This window comes from Protomyctophum bolini (genome assembly GCF_963924005.1).
Source record: "Protomyctophum bolini genome assembly, chromosome: 1".
NCBI classification, from domain to species: domain Eukaryota; kingdom Metazoa; phylum Chordata; class Actinopteri; order Myctophiformes; family Myctophidae; genus Protomyctophum; species Protomyctophum bolini.
The window spans coordinates 44,745,631-44,769,656 of NC_137862.1; the positions used below are offsets into that span (position 1 = coordinate 44,745,631).

Sequence of the window (24,026 nt, forward strand, 5' to 3'; positions counted from 1 at the left end):
CAAGAAAAGATAGCATTTAAAAAAATAATATTCAGTTGCAGATTAAGCGTAATAAATAAATTGACACAAATTAAAACTAAGGGCATTTTGTCTATCATTTCAGTTCGTTTTGTAAACACACCATACAGTTTCAGTTAGTTAACGTTCTTCTTGTCCTTTTCCAGTTTTTATTTAGTTCAGTTAACGAAAAATGTTTTAAATTTGAGTTAGTTTTAGTTAACCCATTTAGGCCTGAGGACGATTCACAAATCTCTTCTAAAAACCCATGTTTCTGTATCAGTGGTTCTCAAAGATTTTCATGTCAAGGACCCCCAAAATGATGTGTAGGGCGACCCCCATCTGAAAATATGTTGTTCCAGGGACACACCCCCAGAAGCAAACATATGAGTTAAAAACATTAGCTGTGAAATAATATATATTCAAAGATTTGCACCACGTTTTCACGGGGTTTTTCAAAAATAGCAGATCTATAAGCTGGTAGCGCGGCACTCGGTGCGCTAGCTTGTAGATCTGCTATTTTTCCATAGCTAAAGTTTATAATAATGGTTAAAACACCAAATGGGTGAAGTATAACAACCTCCTCCTCCGGCGCCGCCCAGCGCGGTGTCCAGGCGGTTCTGGATGTGGTCGTAGCTCTCCGAGGCCGAGCTGATCTTCCGCTCGGCGTCGCCGACACGGTCCTTGAGGTCCTGGACGGAGTCGCAGCAGCCCTGCGAGCGCGACACCTCGCGCCTCATGCCCTCCAGCCGCGTGTGGTAGCGCGCGTCCACGGCGCTCAGCTGCTTCTCCAGAGCGCGGATCCGCTCGCGGTCCTCCTGCTGCTGCCGACTCAGGTCCTCCACGCCCGCCTGGCGTAGAACAAAATAAATAGAACATCGTTTTTACAACAGTGGTTATCTTAAGTACCTCTCGGAGAGAGTCATATGGGGTCCAAGCCACTAGATGGCGCAGGCACACAGCCTAACATACACTCACGGAACAATTCCATTGGATCGTGAACTGTCGCTCATGGCGTGGTTATGTCCCCACCCACTGGGTATATAACCTAAGGTCCGCCCTGAGCAACGTCATTCCTCGCTTTCTGTGCTACGCATACACGTCTTAAACAAGAGAATCACCTTTTCGACTGTTGAAAATTGTTTTCCATAAAGGACGGGTTTTAAACTTGTGCCGCGGAAATTCGCAGTCCTACGTTGGTGTCCTTCTCTCACTCACGGACGTTCCAGCTTTAAAAGCCAGTAAGTTATTTTAAGGACATTAAAACTCAAGTGGGCCGTACGGCGGCTTGTGGTTTGTCCTCTTGCTAGCTATCCCCGAAACTTTGTTTCCCCCTTGCTAGCCACGTTGCGTCCCTTTGTTCTGCTAGCTTAGCCTTAGTCTACTGTTGCACAACGTAGCACTACTATAAGCTGATAAGCATTAGAACGAGGCCCGAAGTTTTTTCTCTAGCTCACCTGCCCAGCTACAAGCTAACCAGCGCTGCTCTATCTAGCCTCCGCAGTTTCGCTAGCCCCTTGGGTTAGCTAGCTCCCGCGAACGCAGCCGCTAGCCTCTTAGCTCCGCGAGACGTTAGCTAAGTTTCCAGCCGTCAGGCGCTAACTTAGCCCTCTCTAGCGTCCCTCGCACGTGCGGGTTAGAGATCCACGGCCCTACTCTACGTGACGCAATCCACGCTGCCGACGGAAGCCCTGCTGTACGTCGGACCTGATACAACAACAGCGTGACGGCCTCGCTACGCGAGTCCCAGGCTTTGCGGCCTTCCCTTCTAGAAACAGCAGCCACAGTTGCAAAACGTGGTTTTCTCTCTGTTTGGACTCCTGTTTCTTCAACACTGTTTTGTGAGTGCCAGATCCTTCTCCTCACACTACGTTGCTGTTGCAAATATATATATTATTAGTTGTAAAACAATAATATATATACTGTGATTTATCCTCTTATTGTTGTAATATATATATATATTATTAGTTGTCAAACAATAATATTATATATATTATAGCTTTATCCTCACCGTCTTCTACAAACTTGTGAGTACCAGATTTTCTCCTCACTCTTTTTTTTACTGTTGTATTATATATTATTAGTTTTTTAAAAACAATAATATTATAATATAACTATAAAAGAAAAAGAAGTTTCCTCTTGGGCTACCGTTTCTTCTCAGACTACAACCAATACCCAAGATGGCCTGCGGGGGTGGCGACAGCCCTCCCCAGTTCCCAGTGGAGCGCCACGAGTCCTACTCTTCTACTCCACCACCACTTTTCTCCTTTATCCGGTTGTGAGTTACAGACAGTTTTCCTCACAACATTTTGGTTATATTATATATTATTATTTTATAATGATATTATATTATAACTTAAAAGTGAAGTGTTTCTACAATGTCTTGGACTGCTGGTTCCTTCTTCAAGCTACACCAGCACCCAAGATGGCCTGCGGGGGTGATAAGGGCCGCCAACAACAAGCTCCACACGCTCTTCACCACACTGGTAAACAGACCTGTGGAGCCAGACCCAAGACATCAGCCAGGCCTTGCCGGCTTGCTCTGGGTGCTGCTCTCCCTCCAGCGGGATCTCGTCAGCCCACAACCTCGTCCTCTCTCTTCAGACCCCTCAACCTTGACGCGTCTCAGAGACACAGTGACGAGTCCTTCCTGGGCTCCTCCCCTGCCGGGAAGGCGGCTCGGACCGCCAACAACAAGCTCCACATGCTCTTCACCTCACTGGTAAACAGACCTGTGGAGCCAGACCCAAGACATCAGCCAGGCCTCGCCGGCTTGCTCTGGGTGCTGCTCTCCCTCCAGCGGGATCTCGTCAGCCCACCAACGAGGCTCCCCTGAGCCGGTGGTTGCGACAACGGGGTGTCGGATGCAGTCCTAGGCCTCCACCGACACTACTACTACTTCACGCAGCGGCCGAAGGCACGAGCCTCAATCGACGTGGCTCCCCAACGACCTTCGACAACCGACTGCTTCCCTCAACATTACAGGTATGTACATTGTGAAGCTAGGTTTGTTTAGCTGTTTAGCTAACCTTTTCGAGGTCGGGAGTAGCAACCTCGTTGGATGGCCGACGCCACCCTAGCATGTTTAGCATTCCAGATAGGCTGTTTTCAAGGTGCCACACCAACTCGTCTATGACATAGCCATAGCATCGGAGCTACTTCGGCTATTGTTTCACGCTGCTCTCTTACGGTCACTGAATGCCTCACGTTGCTGTCCAACAGCCAACATGACGGCTGCCAGGATTACGACCGGCACAGCGTCTCTGGAGGGGCCAATCGGACCCTGCAACTCCGTCTCCAGGAGGAGCGTGCTCAGACGCTCTCCCATGCCTTGGGCCCCGTCCAGGGTGTAGCAGCCCCAGACTGCACACCGGGACCGCTCCCCAAAGAAAGGCAAAAGCTCTTGACACAGACCCCCACCATGGGTGGGCCTGTGGCCAAGCTGCACAGTATGTACACGACAAAAATCACTGTCGGGGGACCACTGCTTCCCCTGTCCCAGGTTTTTCAGAGCACATTACACGGCTAGCTGGAAGGAGCCCATGACTCTCCCGGCTACTCCGCACTGCTCTCGTGTCCCTCCCCCCGTAGTAGCGTCTGGGAGGCATCTCAATGCTTCAACGTTACTCCAGGGCTCCCAGAGCTCCCTTCTTCAGGAGATGGGCCACGCCCCTACTCCTGAACAGTTGGCTAGAGTTCGTCGCCTACATGAGAAAATTGTGACCTTCACGTACTGACTCACCGACCTGACCGGCCTTATGGCCACGGCTTCCATCACCTCTAGGTGGCTGGAAGCCTCACCTGGTCTGGATCCCGTTGCCCAGAGAGAGTTCTCCGAGGGTGCTATCATCCCCGGAGACCTCTTCAGAGGCGCACTCGAGAGGATGACCCTCAACGTGGAGGTGCAGCGTCCAGGCTGCGAGGCCCTGACCAGCAGCCGAAGTGACACACACCCTACCCTCCCCCCATGCGCCGGGCCCAGCACCGGACGTAGCAGTCTCGGACTGCACGTCCAGTCCGCCCGCAATGCGCTTCTGGACCATGGCACAGGTGGGCGTCCCGGACGTCCCTGTAGCCAGGTCCCTCGATATTGTTTGCACAAGTACAGCACTTTTTTCTGTAGTACAGTACACAATACAAAAAGACAACAAAACAATATCCACGGAGGGGGGTGGACATGAACCCACTGCCACGGGGGCCCCATGGGCCCCCCCGACGCAGTGGGGCAGGGCATATTGGCATAAGGTCAGTGGCGTACCAAAACGCCACTGGGGAGACGGGTCATGCCCAATTTTTCTCCGACATGCCAGGGAACACTACCTCCAGGCGGGGCGTGCCTCCCATAGCCGGAGAGAACCCACTAGCCAAGCACCTGGCACTGTGGGAGTGGTGCGGAGGATCCCCGTGGATCCTCAACACCATAGCGAAGGGCTACAGACCCCAGTTCGCCAGAACACCCCCGGCGTTTTCAGAGGTCATCTTCACCAATGCCAGGGGTCCGGAGGGTCTGATTCTCCAACAGGAGATAGCTTCCTTGCTGGAGAAGGATGCCGTCAGAGAGGTACCCTTGGCCCAGCGTCGCAGCGGGTTCTACTCCCGCTACTTTCTGGTCAAGAAAAAGGGGGGGGGTCTACGTCCCATCCTGGACCTGCGGATACTCAACAGGCACCTCAAGTCTTTTCAGTTCAAGATGCTGACGGCCGAGTCTCTGGTGCGCTCCATACGCCCAGGCGACTGGTTCACATCCATAGATCTAAAAGACGCCTATTTCCACATCCCTATTTACCCACCTCACAGGAAGTTCCTGCGGTTTGGGTTCCAGGAAAAGGCTTACGAGTACACGGTCCTTCCATTCGGGGTGTCCCTCAGTCCCAGAGTTCGTCCACTGTACGGAGGCCGCTCTGGCACCCCTGAGACTTCTGGGTCTATGGGTGTCCAGTTACATAGACGACTGTCTCCTGTGTTCGGATTCAGCGGAGGAGGCCGCGAGGAACACGACTCGGGTCGTGTCCCATGCGACCTCACTGGGTTTTCAGGATAAACCTAGCCAAGAGCATGATGACGCCTACCCAATCCACAGATTTCATGGGCATCACTCTGGACTCTGTCTCCTACAGGGCTCCGCTGAGTCGGGACAGAGTCAACAACCTGAAGTGCATGACCATGTTCAAGTCAGGCCGCACACTTCCACTGGGTACGTGTCTACGGATGGCCTCTGATAGGTCTGGACAGACTCCATATGAGGCCTTTTTCAGCGTTGGCTGAAATCCCTCTTCCACCCTTGCCCCAAGGACCTACACCTATGGGTCTGGCCCGTGAGAGGCTAATGCTGACTGAGGCCGGTCTCCCTCCGAATGTTGTCTCAACGATTCAGGAGGCCAGAGCCCAGTCGACAATGACCCGCTACGAAACAGCCTGGGGCGTGTTCGAGCAGTGGTGCTCAGAACGACCTAACCAGGTTATCCCATTCCAAGCTTCAGTAGTTTACGCCCTGACATTCCTGCAGGGGTTCCTAGACAGAGGTCTAGGCCTCTCCTCAGTGAAAACCCACTTAGCAGCCATCTCGGCCTGCCAAATGGGCGTTAACGACCAGACAGTATGGAGACATCCGCTGGCGAAGCAGTTTGTGAAGGGCGCAGGGTACACAGGATCAACAGACCACTGGTCCCCTCTTGGGATCTGTCTCTAGTCCTCAGGGCTCTAACAATGAGCCCTTCGAACCACTGCAGACGGCTGACCTAAAATGTCTTACACTAAAGCCAGCCCTCCTAGTCGCCCTGACGTCCGCTATGAGGGTCAGCGATCTACACGCACTTTCGGCCAGGGTGACAGTGTCCTCGAACTGCACTCTAGCTCTGAAATGGTGGTCGAACTGAGGTGTTCTGACGGAGGGGATCCCGATGGGTCTCCCCACAGTCAGGAGGTTGGTCACCACCAACGCCAGCCTCTCCGGTTGGGACGCCACCCACGACGGGAGGATGCCGTGTGGGATGCCGCATTACGCTCCTCCCACATCGACTACTTGGAACTACTGGCAGTGTTCCTGGCACTCCGAGAATTCGAACAATTCCTCAGAGGTCACCACGTCCTGGTTCGTTTCCGAAATCTGTCTCTAGTCCTCAGGGCTCTAACAATGAGCCCTTCGAACCACTGCAGACGGCTGACCTAAAATGTCTTACACTAAAGCCAGCCCTCCTAGTCGCCCTGACGTCCGCTATGAGGGTCAGCGATCTACACGCACTTTCGGCCAGAGTGACAGTGTCCTCGAACTGCACTCTAGCTCTGAAATGGTGGTCGAACTGAGGTGTTCTGACGGAGGGGATCCCGATGGGTCTCCCCACAGTCAGGAGGTTGGTCACCACCAACGCCAGCCTCTCCGGTTGGGACGCCACCCACGACGGGACGATGCCGTGTGGGATGCCGCATTACGCTCCTCCCACATCGACTACTTGGAACTACTGGCAGTGTTCCTGGCACTCCGAGAATTCGAACAATTCCTCAGAGGTCACCACGTCCTGGTTCGTTTCCGAAAACACCACGACGGTTTGTTACATCAACAGGCAGGGGGGACTCCGGTCCTCTCGCCTGTGTTCTCTGTTATACGTGTTCCCCCCGTTGGAACTGATTCCGCATGTCCTAGCCAGGGTGCGGGATCAGGGATCAGAGCTGCTACTAGTAGCTCCAGCCTGGGGATCTTGGAGACAGGACATAGTCCCTCTCCTGTTCAAAGAACCAGGGCAGCTCCCTCTGTGGAGGGACCTGCTGACCCAGGCCGGAGGAGAGATCTTTCACCCACGTCCTCAGGACCTAGATTTCTGGGTTTGGCCCGTGAAGGGGCGTTCGCTAGAAGCGACTGGCCTGCCTCCGAATGTCGTAGAAACGACCCTTGGTGCCAGGGCTGCCTCCACCAGACGACGCTATAACACTGCCTGGCATGTGTTTGAGCGTTGGTGCTCGGACAGACAGGAAGAGGTCTTCCCTTTTCAGGCGTCTGTGAGACACATTCTGATTTTCCTACAGGAGTTCCTAGACAGGGGTCTTGGCCTCTCCTCAGTCAAGATCAACCTGGCGGCCATAGCGGCCTATCAGGTTGGTATGAACAACAGACCAATCAGTGAACACCTGCTGATCCGTCAATTCATGAAAGGAGTTACACGCCTCAGGCCGGTCGCCAGGTCTCTGGTCCCCTCGTGGGACCTGACAATAGTCCTGGACTCCTTAATGAGAGACCCCTTCGGGCCACTGGAAATGGTGGACCTGAAGTTCCTCTCTCTGAAGACCGCTCTGCTCGTTGCCCTGACAACGGCGAAGCGGGCTGGTGACATGCACACGCTCTCAGTAAGCAGCAGCTGCTTGAGATTCAGTGGTAATGACACCAGGGTCACGCTCAGGCCGAACCTTTCGTTTCTACCTAAGACTTTTCCCGCGGGCTGCTCGCCCGTGGATCTCGCGGCCTTCCATCCTCCTCCCTTCTCTTCAGTGGAGGATAGGAGACTACATTGTCTCTGTCCGGTGAGAGCCTTGAAAGTTTACAGGTCAAGAACTGCCCCCTTCAGGCTGGGTGAGCAGCTCATTGTGGCCTGGGGTTCCCAATGGAAGGGTAAACCCATTTCGAAAGTAAGACTCTCGCAGTGGATTGTGGAGGCTATACGTTTAGCCTATACCTCGTGTGGTACTGAGCCCCCAGAGGGCCTACGTGCACACTCTACAAGAGGTTTGTCTGCATCCTGGGCCCTGGCCAGGGGTGTCCCTATTCAGGATGTCTGCGCTGCGGCGGGTTGTCTTCTGACCGGCGGGGCTGGAACAGCAGAGCTGTCGGCCCTTGGTCAGGGACATTTTCACGAGGTCAAGTGGTCCCTTCTGGCCCCTGACCGTTAGGGATGGATGACCATCGTGTTTCTTGACCAGCGGGGCTGGAACAGCAGAGCTGTCGGCCCTGGGTCAAGGGCATCCTCATAAGGTCAAGAGGTCCCTTTCTGGCCCCTGACCGTTATGGGTGGATGACTATCGTGTTTTTTGACCGGCAGGGCTGGAACAGCAGAGCTGTCGGCCCTGGGTCAAGGACATCTTTTATAAAGGATGTCTCTTTTGGGTGAACGCGCAGGGTTGGCTTCTTGGGCCTCCTTTGCGTTTGGTCTCTCTCCAATGGAGATGATCCTAGGGTCGAATATTTTTCTATCAGCCGAAGGCGATCATACGGGAGCGTTATGTTCCCCATATGACTCTCTCCGAGAGGTACTTAAGATAACTTCGGGTTACTTTAGTAACCTCAGTTATATAAGTGACTCGAGAGAGAGAGTCATTAAGTCGCCCTTCTGTCTTCTTTAAGACGTCAGAAAGCAGGTTGATAGGAATGACGTTGCTCAGGGCGGACCTTAGGTTATATACCCAGTGGGTGGGGACATAACCACGCCATGAGCGACAGTTCACGATCCAATGGAATTGTTCCGTGAGTGTATGTTAGGCTGTGTGCCTGCGCCATCTAGTGGCTTGGACCCCATATGACTCTCTCTCTCGAGTCACTTATATAACTGAGGTTACTAAAGTAACCCGAAGTTTTCAACCCTTTTCATATCAAGGTCCATTATTTATTTGGTTATTTGAGCCACGGAAGACCATTTGATGAGATTTTACCCTCTCCAGGAAAAAATCATATTTTGTTGTCGTTACAATTCCCAAATGTTGCAAATGTTGATGAAAATAAAAACAAGAATTGATGAACATCATTTAACTACCATATCTGTAGAATTGTGCTATGAAATGTAAATATCTGTATTTGGGTGTGTGTACTATCCCATTGGAGAGGTCGGCTAGATGCAAAAAGCGTCTGGTTGCCTAGAGACCAGGCAGCCAATGAGAAAGATAGGTGACTACGGCAGCCAATGAAATGATAAGTTGCCACTACCAACCTGATAGATTGTAGACCAGCCTGCTTCGCAGCTGGTAAAAACATTCTACATTCTCTAATTGTGTAGACTTCTTGTAAATTGGCCAACAACAACATTGAGACAGGATTATAAACTGATTCAGGGTGTGCTTTGGTCTGGATTTCTCCTTTAACCCGTTAAAGACTGGAACGCATCTGTGGCTATTAACCACTTTAACCAATTACATATAATTTCTGGGGGTGCTTGACATGAAATAGTTTGAGAACCAGTTAGAGACACAGGGTTTTTCAGAAAACCGTCAGGATTCAGAAGACATTTGTAGAATATGGTCTCAGTCCTAAATTTCAAAGTTCAAACGTGTCATTGGAGCTGGATTGAGCGCTACCTGGCAGGAAGAACATGAGAGAGACACCCTCCTTTCCAGCTCTCTCAGGATCTCCTCTTTCAGGGAGTTGAAGCCTCCTCCGCCTCCTCCTTTAGCGCCTCCTCCTCCTCCTCCTCCTCCTCCAAGCAGCTCGCCGTCCAGATCGTTGCCCTTCCCGTTCACCAGATGGTTGTTGATGCTGACCAGAGTCTTGTCATGGGCCTGGGTTAGGAAAGGAAAGCAGAATGCATATACGAATGAGACAATGCAGACAATACAAGTGACAGTGGTTCTCAAACATTTTCATGTCAATGATGTATACGTATTTGGCCAATGGCCACAGACCCCCTTTCTGAAAAGAACCCCCGTGAGATTTGTCGAAATCTTAAAAATAAAATAAATACAATAACAATAAACAATAAAATAAGTGTTTAAACTGTTTCTCATTTTGCTGGCTGGAAGGGGCCATAGCTTTCTCCTGGATTTAACAGGAGAAATCAAGAAGGGGTCATAGCTTTCTTCAGTAAGGAGCTGTGCACACAGAGTTTTGAATTGTATGCCAACATATAGGTTACATAACACCAGGTGCGCGTGTTTGTCTCTCTTTTTTAAAACGCGAAATGCCGCTGCTGGATAAAATGATAAAATAAAATGTCATTTTATCTGATGCAATATCTTAACTACACAAACTAGCAGTATGATGAAGCAGATCTACAAGCAAGCCAATGAAGTACATACATAGGGTTTAATTAGTTACAGTAATGCATTGGTCAATGTATTAACTGGCAGAGCCGCCCACCACTGCACCCTGTAAATGCAGCAAAGAAAGAAGGACGGACGGACGGACGGACAGACGGACAGACAGACAGACAGACAGACAGACAGACAGACAGACAGACAGACAGACAGACAGACAGACAGACAGACAGACAGACAGACAGACAGACAGACAGACAGACAGACAGACAGACAGACAGACAGACAGACAGACAGACAGACAGACAGACAGACAGACAGACAGACAGACAGACAGACAGACAGACAGACAGACAGACAGACAGACAGACAGACAGACAGACAGACAGACAGACAGACAGACAGACAGACGCCGTCTCACCTGTGTTCGGTTGTCCAGCTGGTCCAGCTTGGTCTGAATGCTGTGGATGGTCTCTGTGATGGCCGGCTGGGCAGCGTCCGCGGGGTTCCTTCCTCCAGCAGAGCCTTGGAAGCGGTCGTTCATCCCCCTCAGGGTGGACTGCACCTTGTGGAGCTCCTTGGTCAGGCTCTGGACCTTCTCCTCCAGCTGTCTCATCTTCTCACTGTCCCCTCGTTCCGGATGCACACCTACGAACAAACCAACCGTAGTATTAAATACATGTAGATCAGTGGTTCCCAAACTTCCTCTGGGGGGGGGAGCGCTCGCGGTAAAACAGAGGGAAACTGTGAATACGACGAATCGAGCCGCCTGGGTGGCGAGTGTGGAATCTCCTTCGCGTTTGAGTAAATGGTCACGCCCCCCCTCGCGACATTCCGTATTTGCGGGACTCTGGGAGACGAAAATGTACGATTATGTCCATAGCGGGTTGCAACTTGATATATACCTTTGTATTGCTGTATGCGACAGTACTATTCTTACTCTGTATCTGTAACTCTAACTGCTGTCCTGCCTCTTGGCAAACGATTTAGCTCTGCGAGATCAATACAGGTCTATCTATGTATGTTGGGTTACCGGTATGTCTTTACGGTATATGTGAGCGAAGCCATTTGGCCAGTGAAGGTAATTGTGATTCAGATTGTGAGTGTGATGTACTGTACATACTGTAGATATATGGATGTACTGTACCCACCACCACTACTGCCTCCCTGTCCGGGCCGGGGTCTGGGTCTGGACGGTTCTATCTGGGTTCCAGAGCCACCGACCGGACCCTCATTGCAGTCCTCTCCGCTGTATCCATGGCAACACTTCCACTCCATCTCTGTCACCATCTTGTAGGCCACCTTGTACTTGGGCCTCATGTACGTACGGTACCTGTACGGGGGGGGGGGGGGGGGGACATCAATATAGCAGTCAATCAATCATATCTGTAGATGTACGTTGACAAATTGATCAATGCAATCAGTCAATCGATCAATTGTTCAAGGTTTCGTGACGTGACATCTATTATCGAGAAGAATCGAGGCGAAAGGTGTGTGACAAAATCCTGTGCTACATCAACATGACAACTAGCCGTATGAAGAGGTTCTATAGCAGCAGTAGCAACACCAGTCTAACACACATCAACATGACAACTAGCTGTATGAAGAGGTTCTATAGCAGCAGTAGCAACACCAGTCTAACACACATCAACATGACAACTAGCCTTATGAAGAGGTTCTATAGCAGCAGTAGCAACACCAGTCTAACACACATCAACATGACAACTAGCTGTATGAAGAGGTTCTATAGCAGCATGAGCAACACCAGTCTAACACACATAGATGTTTATATACTATAGAAGCAATAGCAACTGATACCTTCTATAGCCAGAAGTAATAACAGAACTCAGAACAACTCAAACATTTGCAAAATAAGAGATGATGTGCACCGATACTCTGTGCCAATACATTGTGCAATGCTGGATTGAGCAATAAAACAATTTCAGTTATAGCTTTTGAAGGAGCACAGTACTATCCTTGGAGAACTTTACTCAAGTCAAGAGTGGTTCTGAATAATATATATATATACAGTATGATATGTATTGTCATGGTGGTTATAGTTCATACAAGTCATACATATGTATGTATGACTTGTGTATTGTCGTGGTGGTTATAGTAAGAAGCCTTTGTGATGTCCTGTTGCTCCTGTTCTATTTTAGATTTTAGTGACACTGTAGCAGTTGTTTTAGTCATTATTTCTCCCATTGGAGGGCCTATGTTTGTAGAGCCGCTGTTTATTTTCCCTGGTCAAACAGAGACATTACAGGCCACAAAGCCAGAATAACAGTGTTTTCTGCTTGACCACATTGAACCCTTGCGTCGTTATTCTGGGCATGATGACATACTGTAATAGCACATGTAGCAAGCTCACAATGTGTCGCAAGTGAACGCAAAGTGTTGTGATGCGACACTGCGATAGTGTTGGTATGTTTGGCAGATTTGGTGTATGCAAATGGCAAGGGAGGGGGGGGGACAAGTACAGGTTCCTGGGGGACCACAGTCAACTGAGTGAATGGGGCTTATGAGGTTTATTATACTTGGAAGTACCTTTGAGAGTGTTTTTGAGGGTGTTTTTTTTTTTTTTGCTAGATGCTGACCTTGGTGCAATGGATATTGTTGCTCTCGGGCAGAAACCTTGTATCTCCATATTTCAAACTATATTATTTGTAAATGAATGCCCTACTTCATCATACAAGTGTGTTACACAAAAGTAGTGAAAATAGCTGATCTACAAGATCGCAACGCCTCGTGATGAAAGGCGTTGTGAGCTTGTAGATCCCGCCGTATTCTTTTTTCTTTTGTATATTAACTAAACTGTTGGACAAGCTTTCCCCCTCGACAGCCAACGATACGAAGTGTAAACACAGACAGACTATATATGCGCAGGGTGGTGTGAGGTAACTCTAGTCACTGGTATTCAACACAACCCAAACCTTGACCAAATCATTTACAGCAGGGGGAAACTGCTCAGACCACAGCGTGTTAGCAAATAATTCATCATCATCATCTGCTCTCGTTCTGTCCAGACTAGGGCTCATGTAAATCACGGCGGCCGCGCCGCCATGTGTTCGCCTCTCTCTCTCGACCTCTCTGTTGTGAGAGCCTCCGTCGGCATGGCTGGTATGCCGAGCTGATCTCGTCTTACTCCCAAATCATCTCATCCCTGAGACCAAGAGTGAAATATCCTTCATAACCTTCACTTCGGAAACACGCACAAAAACGGCTGCTGCCTCTGATTGCATGCACGTGTGAGTCTGGCACGCCCCGACGACACAGTTCCTGTAATAAACAGTTGTTTGCCGTTTGAAGTAAAACAAAAACAAAAAAGTACAAGAAATGTGAAAATCATTAATCATGTTGTTTTGGGGTAATGAATGCACACTTAAGGGTTAGCTTTGTTAGGGTTAGACGTAGATTATTTGATTTGTGATTTAGCATTTATGGGTAGGAGTTAAGTGTGCAGGTTTTAGGGTCAAATGGAAATTACACACGGCTCCACCTTTGAAGCTGGTCCAGAACACAAAATTCCCGGAATGGAAGCAATGGTTTGGAGGGAGTGCGGTCAGACTAGACATTAATAGAACACACTGAAGGTACATGAAGAGCCCACAGTGAGACGGCGTAGGGGAGAACGGCTCTTATAATGGTTCAGAACTGTTCCAACGGCATTTCCATCTTCTATGCACATGTTCGGTGTTGTTCGGCGTTGAGTCAATGAAACCGTGCAAACTCCTGGGTTTTCGGTAGGGTTGTCCCGATCGGATCGGGTGATCGGAAATCGGGGCCGATCACATCATTTTCAAGTGATCGGAATCGGATAGGGAGCCAAAAAAACCTAATCGGGACATCCCTAGTATCCACCATAATAAATAAAAATATTTATAATCCATATCATGATATTAGACTGGAAATTGTCTGATTTGGGATATTGTACTATTGTGGTATGGCATAAACGTGTTCTATAAAAAATATAAATATCGGATCGGGAGAAATCGGTATCGGCAGATGCTCAAAATCAAATGATCGGAATGGGATCGGGAGCCAAACAATGGGATCGGGACATCCCTAGTTTTCGGCATGGTTTCCTATCCATGCTCAACGTGGCCAAAGTAGGGCTTAATGACGTAGGTCATTATTGGTGAATGGTAAATGGTGCATTTTATATAGTGCCTTTATCATAGGCTGTGCATTACATTCACACCGATGGCGGCGGAAACCATGCAAGGCACCAACCAGCACATCAGGAGCAAATTTTAGGGGTTCAGTGTCTTACTTCGACACTAACTCCATCCGGCCACTCTACCCCTGAGCCACCGCCCCCCTACCACACTCTGAATGGTTCTCATGAGTGTGGCAGGGGGACACTCAGGGTTCCTTGAGGAGGTTCCAAATGGTCTGTAACTCTGAGTGTGCAAATGGAATCAAATGGTTCCATTTGCACACACACATGTTTTTTTATTGTTATTTGTATTTGTATTTTTTAACCAGTGAAGTATGTATTCAATAACTGGTTTTAGGCGCTGCAGTGGGAACGCACTAATATCCGCATGTCTGAATATTTACTACTCTTAGTCAGACTGTGATACATTTCCAAATCAATTTACAATGACAATTCAGGCATTTAACAACACTATTATCCAGAGGGACTCATCATCAATTGTTAAAAAGATCTGAGCAAATGGCGCCATAAACCCTAGTCATCAAACGACGGGGTAAATATAGTCAAATATATGGAGTGCAAAGAAAAACTATGTTGTGGTTCAAAATAACTAGGCCACCAGCCGGGTAAACATGAAACCCTGCATCTGTCTAAACAACATGCTATCTAAATAACATTCTTAGGCAACCAGTCTGTCTAAGTAAAATTACATAATGTCACTCTCAGGTGTCCAAAACTATTACATTTATGAAAAACAAACAACTATATGTAGTTTGAGACCATTCTCTATCTCTTTATCTCATAGATATTGTCACACACAAATAAAATAAGAAGTCTGTGCCCCCCTGCTGGTAGAGCCTAAAATCGCCTGTGATGGTACATACTAATTCCAGAAAATGTAAACAAAGTCATAGTCTGTAGCTTTGCTTAGCTATACTACGAATACAAATACTCAGTAGAACCAGTCCTTGAATGTTTTCATATGGTTGTCTGGGGTGGATTTTAGCACCTCTGGAACTACTGGTAGAGTATGTCGGTGAGGTAGAAAATGGATTCTCTGTTTGTTGAAATATTTGAGGTTTTTCTTTTTCTCCAAAGGGGTGTATACAGTATGAGCCACGTCTGGTAGTGAAATCAATATCACATCCTCAGCCTCAACGCTAGTCAGGCCAGTAAGGCCACATCAGTAAGACACAGTGTGAGGCTACAGGGAAGCACCAAGCTTCCAAGTGAGTGAATGGGGTTCACTGTGTGTGCTGTAAAAATAAGATAGGGAGATAATATGTACAGTGTATATATATATATACATCTATGATCTATCTATAAATGCACCATCTCTGTCTGTCTCTGGCTGTAATGGACGTAACCCAATAATCGTTTGCACCACCGACTTCAAATTCGACACATGCGTTCCACACCCCCTCAGGGAGTGCAGTGCCCGGTGTTGAGTCGGTCTGACCCACGGTTGTCCAGAACTGCCACAAAAGGCCTCTGCCCGGTATCTAATCTGGACAGGGCCCCTGCCCAGCGTCCATATATGGAGCTGGCCTGTTCTGACACTCCATATTTGGGCATGCCTGACACAAAACTCTATATACTATAGGAATAAAGGGACAGATACAGAAATCGAATAGAGAGACATATACAGAAATCTCCATATATGGACATACCCACAGATGGGTGGAACGGGTACTCTGACACGGGTACAACCGAACGGGTATTTCATAGCCGGGTGTGGGCATGGATCTCCACCTTCCATCGTTACAAGAACTCCACACACACACACACACACACACACACACACACAGGTCGAAAGTCTCCCACACAAAGAAATCGTGACCTTTACTGTATATGTGCGAGCACAGCAGTTAAATCCCACTTGCGTAAACACATGTGCAGAGCAGCTGTGCGACAGACAGACAGACAGCAGCAGTGAGAGCTCCGTGCATGGGCTGGGCTCAGCAGGTAAGAAACACACACACACACACACACACACACACACACACACACACACACACACGTTTGGATAACTATACTTGAGAGGACATCAATATTTTAGGATGGCGATTTTAAGAATGCCAGCTACAGAGCACAACAATAGCCTCGAAATGCCTAATCCTAACCATAACCCTCAACCTGAATTGTGTAAGTCTCTAAAACTTCGGAATTTTATTTTAACCATAAAGCAACCGTGTATTTTGTGAGAACCCGGAAAATTGTTCTCACAAAAATGTCTATTTTCCAAATTTGACCACATTGTGGGGACATCTGGCCCTCGTGAGTATAGCAATACATGTGCATGTGCATGCACACGCGTGAGCAGTGAGCACACGCACGCACACACGTGTACACGCACAGCTCTTTGATCTCTCACACAGGGGCGGGTCCATTCTCACCCCCCCCTCTCATGGGAAGGTAGAGAAAGCTGCACAGTATATGGGAGGAAGGTATACAGTCTGGCTTTCCATTTAAAGGTTCATTGTCCAGGTCAGGCCAGCGGATAACCAGAGCAGGAGAGAGTGGCTGAGTGGTGTACTCACATGTTTTACTTAAGTAAAAGTAGTACTGCAATGTAGTCATGAAAGTCCAGACTTCAACATACTGTACTTGTCTGAGTAAAAGTACAAAAGAATGGCATCAAAATGTAGTTGAAATACAAAAAGTAAAAGTACTGGGTACTGGTTGAGCAGAATGTCCCATTTCAAGTTTTCTAATGTATACAAATACTTTGAAAATAAAATGGCCGAAATGTGTATAGGGCTGAAGTGGTTACTGTATGTTTTGTTTAAAAAATGAATCAAAATCGACAAAGTAAGTAGTAACTAAAGTTCTCAAATAATTGTGGTGAAGTAAAAGTACATTATTTGTCTCTGAAATGTATAGTGGAGCTACTGGAATATAAGTAAAAGTACTGAACATTTGACATAGGCATACTAAATACCTAAAATGTTTACTTAAGTGCAGTACATAAGTAAATGTACTTAGTTACTTTCCACCACTGATTCCAACCCATGACTGGGCCTACTGTACTTAGTGTAGATCCATCCTCGGTGTTTATTTAACCATCTGAACCCTAGCTTCCTTATTCTGGGGAAAACATTAGGCGAAAATAGCAGATCGGTGAACATATTCAGGGAACAGGAAAAAGGGAAGGGGCCTAGTATGGACCCCTGGGGGACCTCTGGTCAATATACAGTAAGTATGGCTGATCTTTGTAGTTTAGTGTCAGCTTCAGCCAGCTGATGGCCGCTCAGGTGGTTCTGAGGAGCGCAGCGGGGAGCCATTAGGTGTTATGTGTCTTGTTTCCCAGACAGCCCCTGTACTCATTCAGCTTTCTAAGGGTTTACGAGCTTAAAGGGGAGTGTTTTCTCAGTAACAGTAACTTCCCATGGTCTCTGTAAAAATAGCCTACATTTTCAAGTTGGGATACCAATTTCATCCAATCAGGATCTCTCCTGATTGGAGGAAACAAGTGAAATGTGTGATTAAACTTTTTTCCCCCCCTTCTCCTTATACTCGTAAATTAAAGCTTGCTAAATTATCTTTTTGGAGTCATCTCTCCTGATTTGACTAAATTGGTAGACCAACCTGAAAATGTATTGTTCCGCTTATAGACACCTGTTACAGAACAAACATCAATGATTACAGGAATATAGAGCTTTAACTCTGAGACTATTCAAATGAAACTGTCCATTTGGTCAGCTACAGCTGAACCACCAGAATGTTATGCTATGTTGTTTTGTATTTATTTTTGTATTTTTTTAAAGCCAATGTCCTATGGTTTGGTTTCCTTTAATCTGTGGGGGTAAATGCAGAGTGTGCACACCTCAGCAAGGTTGTACTGCTGATCCAGTGTCTTGGGTTAACCACTTCAACCCAAACTGACATGAGTTGCGACTGTACTTGGACCACTTCTGTCTACACCAAAATCTCACAACATCTACGATGCATTGTAGAATTGTGCTCTTTTTGGTCAATGTTCCTCTCAGAATAGATGCTGGGGTTCAAGTGGTACCTGAAATGCTGACTGGACAGGCATCTCTTGACTGTCTCGCTCACAGGATAGTTAACAGTGGCCGTGTGTAGTGCATGTGTTTTACACATGAATACTGTGTACATTACAATGTCTATATAGTTTTGTCTGCATGTAAACCTACATGTGTAAGCGTGCGTGTGTGTGTGTGTGTGTGTGTGTGTGTGTGTGTGTGTGTGTGTGTGTGTGTGTGTGCACATCAGCTGAAAATAGCTGATCTACAAGAAGCGAAGCGTTGTGAGCTTGTAGAGACTTGTGAGCTTGTAGACCTAAGTAACTAATAAACGTTTTCAAATAAATGTAGTGGAGTAAAAGTTAAATATTTGGATCTGAGTAGAATTAAAAGTATTGGGAATTGGAAAATACTCAACTAAAGTACAAATAGCTCAAAATTGTACTCAAGTACAGTACTTAAGTAAATTTATGCACTGAGTTACTTTCCACAACTCCGAAATGGAAGGGCAGAATATTCTGGCTTTCCCATTAATAGAGGACGTCGGTCGCACGTTTCCCAGGAATATGCTTTACATTGGTGTGTGTGGTGGTGGTGTCTCTGGGCTGGACTCATTACACACGTGTGTGTGTGTGTGTGTGTGTGTGTGTGTGTGTGCGTGTGTGTGTGTGTGTGTGAGTGTGAGTGTGAGTGTGTGTGTGAGAGAGAGAGAGAGACAGAGAGAGAGAGAGAGAGAGAGAGAAAGAAAAAGGAGGTTCTCAGGAGTCGTTCCTGTGGTGCGCTGTTTGTGGAGCTTGGAGGGAACTACGTCTCATTACTTATGGAACCCTGTGCCTGCGTGCGTGCATGAGTGTGTGTGTATGTGTGGAGTTAACAGTGGCCGTGTTAGTGCATGTGTTTTACATATGTGTGCCCTCACACATGAATACTGTGTACATTACAACGTCTATATAGTTTTGTCTGCATGTAAACCCACATGTGGTGTGTGTGCGTGCGTGTGCATGTGTGCATGTGCGTGTGCATGCATGCGTGTGTGTGTGTATGTTACGGCAGTGGTTCTCAAAGTGGAGTCCGGGGACCCCCAGGGGCCCTTAAGGGAGTTCCCAGCTAAATCAGGTAACAGAGCATATAAACACATCAGCTGAAAATAGCCGATCTACAAGAGCTTGTAGAGACTTGTGAGCTTGTAGACCTGCTATTGTCAAGACATCTTGAAAGATGTGGAAAATATAGGGAAGTGGTTTTCAACCAGTGGTCCTTGAGGGGGTTCCAGGTGGTCCCCATGCTAAATGACGGAGAGTTGGTAACCAAGTGGACCCTTGTGGATCTTTAACTCTTGAGAGCGTAAAATGGACCCTTGCGCTTATACGTGGTCCATTTGGTTTCCTTTTTACGCTCTCAGTTAAATTATTGTTAGACATTATGCATTACTTAATTTACAAAGTAAAGTCTACACAATTAGAGAATGTAGAAAAAATTGTCCTGTTGTGCTCTCCTATATGGTACAAAACAATCAACAAGTCTTGGGTCTGAGAGGCTGAATCTCATCAAATGGCAGTCCGTGGTTCAATAAATAATGGGCCTTCATTGACATGAAAAGGGTTGAAAACCACTGAATGTATAGGCTGTATATACTCACATGACTACGCGTATACCATAGAGTATAAAGAAGGATAGAGACTGAACTGGCGCGAAGCTCCGCACCAACCCGCTATTCATGTCAGTGGAAGTTGCTCAGTGGCGTTTTGAAGCACCCAGAAGAGCCTTCTACTTCCGCCTTTTCCCCCCGATTTGGGCACCAAATTAACGCGCTCAACGTTAAAGCCCAGCTGCACGGGGTTTCCCAATCATACTTCCACGGGTCCGCCTGCAGTCCCTCCTCTTACCACTAGGGCCCAGTGCTTCAACGTTGGAGAGCCTCACTGGCCCCTTGGTGTACACTGCACGTTGCCCCAGGTACATGGATATAGGGTATATACTCACATGACTACGCGTGTACACTGCACGTTGCCCCAGCTACATGGATGGTAGTCTGGCTTCACGTACGTCTCCACTCCATCCTCCACCACGCAGCTGACCGTCTTCGTCACCACGTACGCGCACCAGTTCCTGGAGACAGAGACAGGTACCGTACACGTTAGACACATGTAATCAGCTCTATAACGCTGCTCAGATTTACAAGAAAAAAATCACAATCGTGTGAAGTGAGGAGCGCTCTTGTCATCATGCATACATCATCACATTCCGTGCTCAGCCAATCAAATCATCACAAATGACATTGTGGCCAGTCACTTTTGGTCGTCTTCACTTTTCTGCCCTCACTTTTTATCCTCAAAATGTACTTTGCTCAGCCAATCAAATCGTCGCTACGGGGTGACCAGCCAATCAAATAATCGTGTCTGGGTTCACAGTCACACAAACAGACAAATTTTGTCAAAGACAGGCAAACCTTCGCTATTTGACGTATATTGGGTTTAAGTGGTTGATAAACCTCTGAAGTGTTTTGCTGTGTTTAAACAGCACCCTGCTCTTGTACAGCTCAGTGGTCACTGTAGTACAAGACATGGGGTAGCGTCATCCAAGTGTGAACAAAACTTTGAATAATGGGAGAAATCAGCGGAACTTTCACGAGTAAAGTTTTGAAAAGATTAGTGGACAAATTACGACAAAGAACATACAGTACAAGTAAGCACGCTGTCTCAAACCGGCTGGAGAAGCTATAACAGATGGGACGTTCTGGTTTTAATGTGCAGTCCTAAGACTTGTGCAACTGAGAGCCATTTAAAGGAGCTCCCTCGCGTCCTTCCTTCTGTCTCAATATGCTGCAGGAATTCATGGTGTGAACGGACAGGGATAACACTGCCTGGGAGCGGACTGGACTCGAGAGAGTGAGAGACAGGAACCTTTCCTGTGCGCTTCTCAAAGTGGGGACCCCGCATGTGGTTCCTTGAGGAGGGGGTTCCAACATGGAAAGACGGTGACTCCGAGAGTGCACACATGGAAGCTGTACTCACTTGGTTTCACAGCCTTTCAGATTTACTGTGACATCTAGAACTATTTCAGTCAGACCCAGTAAGACACCCGTTTGCACTGTATGTTCACCACAACACAATAATTATATAATAATTATATACATACACACACACACACACACACACACACACACACACACACACACACACACAGTATACAGTATATATGCTTATATATATGAACAGCCAAGATCACGTTAAACATTCATCCATGTGGTAACGCGGCGTGACAGGGATGCACGGACCGACATGCATTGACAACGGTGGAACATGCGCTGCTCCCGTGCTTCGTTAGGGTTTGAGGTATAGGCTGTCGGTCTATCGGACCAATAGTATGTCTAAACCTAAGCCTGTATGGCGTGGCGTGGCCCACACAGCCTGTCATCCTGAACAGCATAGCAGTCAAATGGATTGTAAAATGGACAGCAACATTTCTTTGCAATGGTTTTTGAAAACCTTATTATGACCATAACAAACATCATGCCAAAATTCAAAAAGCAGTTACCAAGTGCATAATTGTTATGATTTTTTATGTGACGCTGCATGCCGGGAGCCTATGAACTGTGATTAATGTAAAACATTATAACTATTATGCACAAACTAATTTGGCTCGCCCCCTAGTGGTCGGTTTGATGAAACAGGCATTTTAAGCTCCCGGCAGTCATCATGGACGCCATCTTGAAAACGATGCCTTTCAAGTTGTTGGTTTTCCGAAACGAACAACTCTCTTCTATCAATTATCTGGAGTTCCAACCATATACTAACATAATATCTAATAGTGGTTTCATTGCAAACCGACCACTAGGGGGCGAGCCAAATTAGTTTGCAATGGTTTTTGAAAACCTTATGCCCATATTTAACACCATGCCAAAATTCAAAAAGTAGTTACGAAGTGCATAATTGTTGTGATTTAAAATAAAAAAAATCCCAGTTTATAGGCATTTTAGCTCAATTTTAGCCACCGTGGACGCCATCTTGAAAACGATGCCTTTCTGGTTGTTCGTTGTTCCTAAAATTGTAGTATGTTTTAGCACACCCAATAGTAGGCCTATAAAAATATATTTGATCAATTATTTTGGTTTTCAACCATACCTATACGTATCCAATATTTCAGTCTGTGCAAACAGACCACTAGGGCGTTTGCACAGCTTTTTGAAAACCTTACACCCATACCTAACACCACGCCAACATTCAGAAACTATAGTCACCAAAAGCCAAGTCTTGCTGATTCCTTACAAGTCCGCCCCCTGCTAGATGAAGAAGCTACTGAAAGCCTGTTGAGAATGAAAGTCCTTGCTTTGCACCTCATAAAGTTTATTTATATGAATATTTGAGAGCTCTGGTACTTCTCTCCTCTCTGATGCCTTAATGGTCCAATTCCAAGAACCCCGGGCCTACGGCCTACTTCACTACACAGTCCAATCCCTGTGCCTTTAACCCAGAGAGAGAACAAAATGGAACCACATGGGTCCATTGTGTACTCTCTTTGGGTTACAAATGGATAATATTAACACTGAGGATTTTACTGGGTAGAAAAGGCGAGAGTACAGTAACTCCCTTTCAAAAGCTATTTTCAGAGTTATAATAGTCAGCTTGTTTTTAATGAGAATCACATGATCTTCGTCAACAAAAAAGAAAAGAAAAACCTCTCGTGAAAGATGAGACAGTGTGCGTCATGAGGATCATACAACAGACTGGCCTCACTCACATCACACACACACACACACACACACACACACACAACAAAGCATTAACTGACTCCAGACCAGCTTCAGAAGAACAGCACTGGGCTGGCTTCCATCACCTTATACAATGGCAATATAAGCTCATTTTAGGCAAGGAGGGGGGATTCTCTAAGTGCATTTATAACTAGGGATGCATGCTATTATATCGTTATATGTTATTAGTATCAGCTGACATCAAAATTATTCCAATATTCTGTTGAGTATTGATCGACAGGGTTTGATAGTGAAGCTGGGGGGTAAAAATGCTTTTTTGATGTTGAAGGTGGCAGATCAAAAGGATCTGCCTGTTGAACAAATACAATTGCAAAGGAGTTGCATCTCTATTCACATTTAAGTTGTTTGAACTGATGAACTGTGCTCATCTCCGTAGTGAAAGCAGACACTTGGAAACAGAGTGCAGTGTTAATCAGAAAGCCTAATAATTGAGGTACTAAGAGTGCACAGGTTTTTTTAAGTCTGTACAGTTAGTTATAGTTATCGTACTGGATCGGTATCGATCGCTTTGACCATGATGCAATTAATCGGTTATGGGATTTGGGGAAAATGTCAATAGTGTGCTGTGCATCCCTATTCCCTGTGCTGTAGTCTACTGTACTGTAATGTTATGCATGGTCAGAGCTGCTTTTTAACGCTGCAATCTGGAAATTATTTGAATGAATAATATAATATTTTAACAAATGTGTGATGATACAATGGTGGTAGGAGCCAGAGGTGGTCTCCAACTCTCCATACACTTCCATTGCGAAATGTAGACCCTGGTGTCGGCCTGGTTGACAAAACAGTAGGCCTGCTCATAAGCCCAATATACAGTATATCTCCTCGAAAAGCTGAGCTTAGTGGAACATTCAGTTGCAGGCTCAAATCCTGGATAAAAAGGTTATGGATTGCAGCTTTACTTTAAATCATGGGTTTTCAACAGGTGGTCCGTGGACCACTGGTGGTCCGTGAAGGTATTGCATGTGGTCCCTGGCCATGCATTTAGTATGTTTTTTATCGACCACTAGTTGGGAAACGAACTAGTTCATTAAGTGACCTGGTGATGTATGTATGATGACATCAATGTCAGTTACTGGGAAGTCTGATGTCAAGAACTTCCTCAGAAAGGGAGTTTGAATTTCAAGGGAAAGTGAACCGGATTGACTGGTTGAGTCTATTAGGA

General features: G+C 46.9%; 1 protein-coding gene across 1 annotated transcript in view; it reads right to left on the bottom strand.

Moving 5' to 3' along the window:
- The window catches only part of LOC308320479 (EMILIN-1-A-like), a 77,180-nt gene that overhangs the window by 15,477 nt on the left and 37,677 nt on the right, over window positions 1-24,026 (bottom strand). The window contains exons 2-6 of the mRNA XM_080770912.1: window positions 20,074-20,199; window positions 11,097-11,278; window positions 10,367-10,593; window positions 9,271-9,471; window positions 578-848 (exon numbers count right to left, since the gene is read on the bottom strand). Coding sequence (XP_080627038.1) covers window positions 578-848; window positions 9,271-9,471; window positions 10,367-10,593; window positions 11,097-11,278; window positions 20,074-20,199 — 1,007 coding nt within the window. The remainder of the gene's footprint in view (window positions 1-577; window positions 849-9,270; window positions 9,472-10,366; window positions 10,594-11,096; window positions 11,279-20,073; window positions 20,200-24,026) is intronic.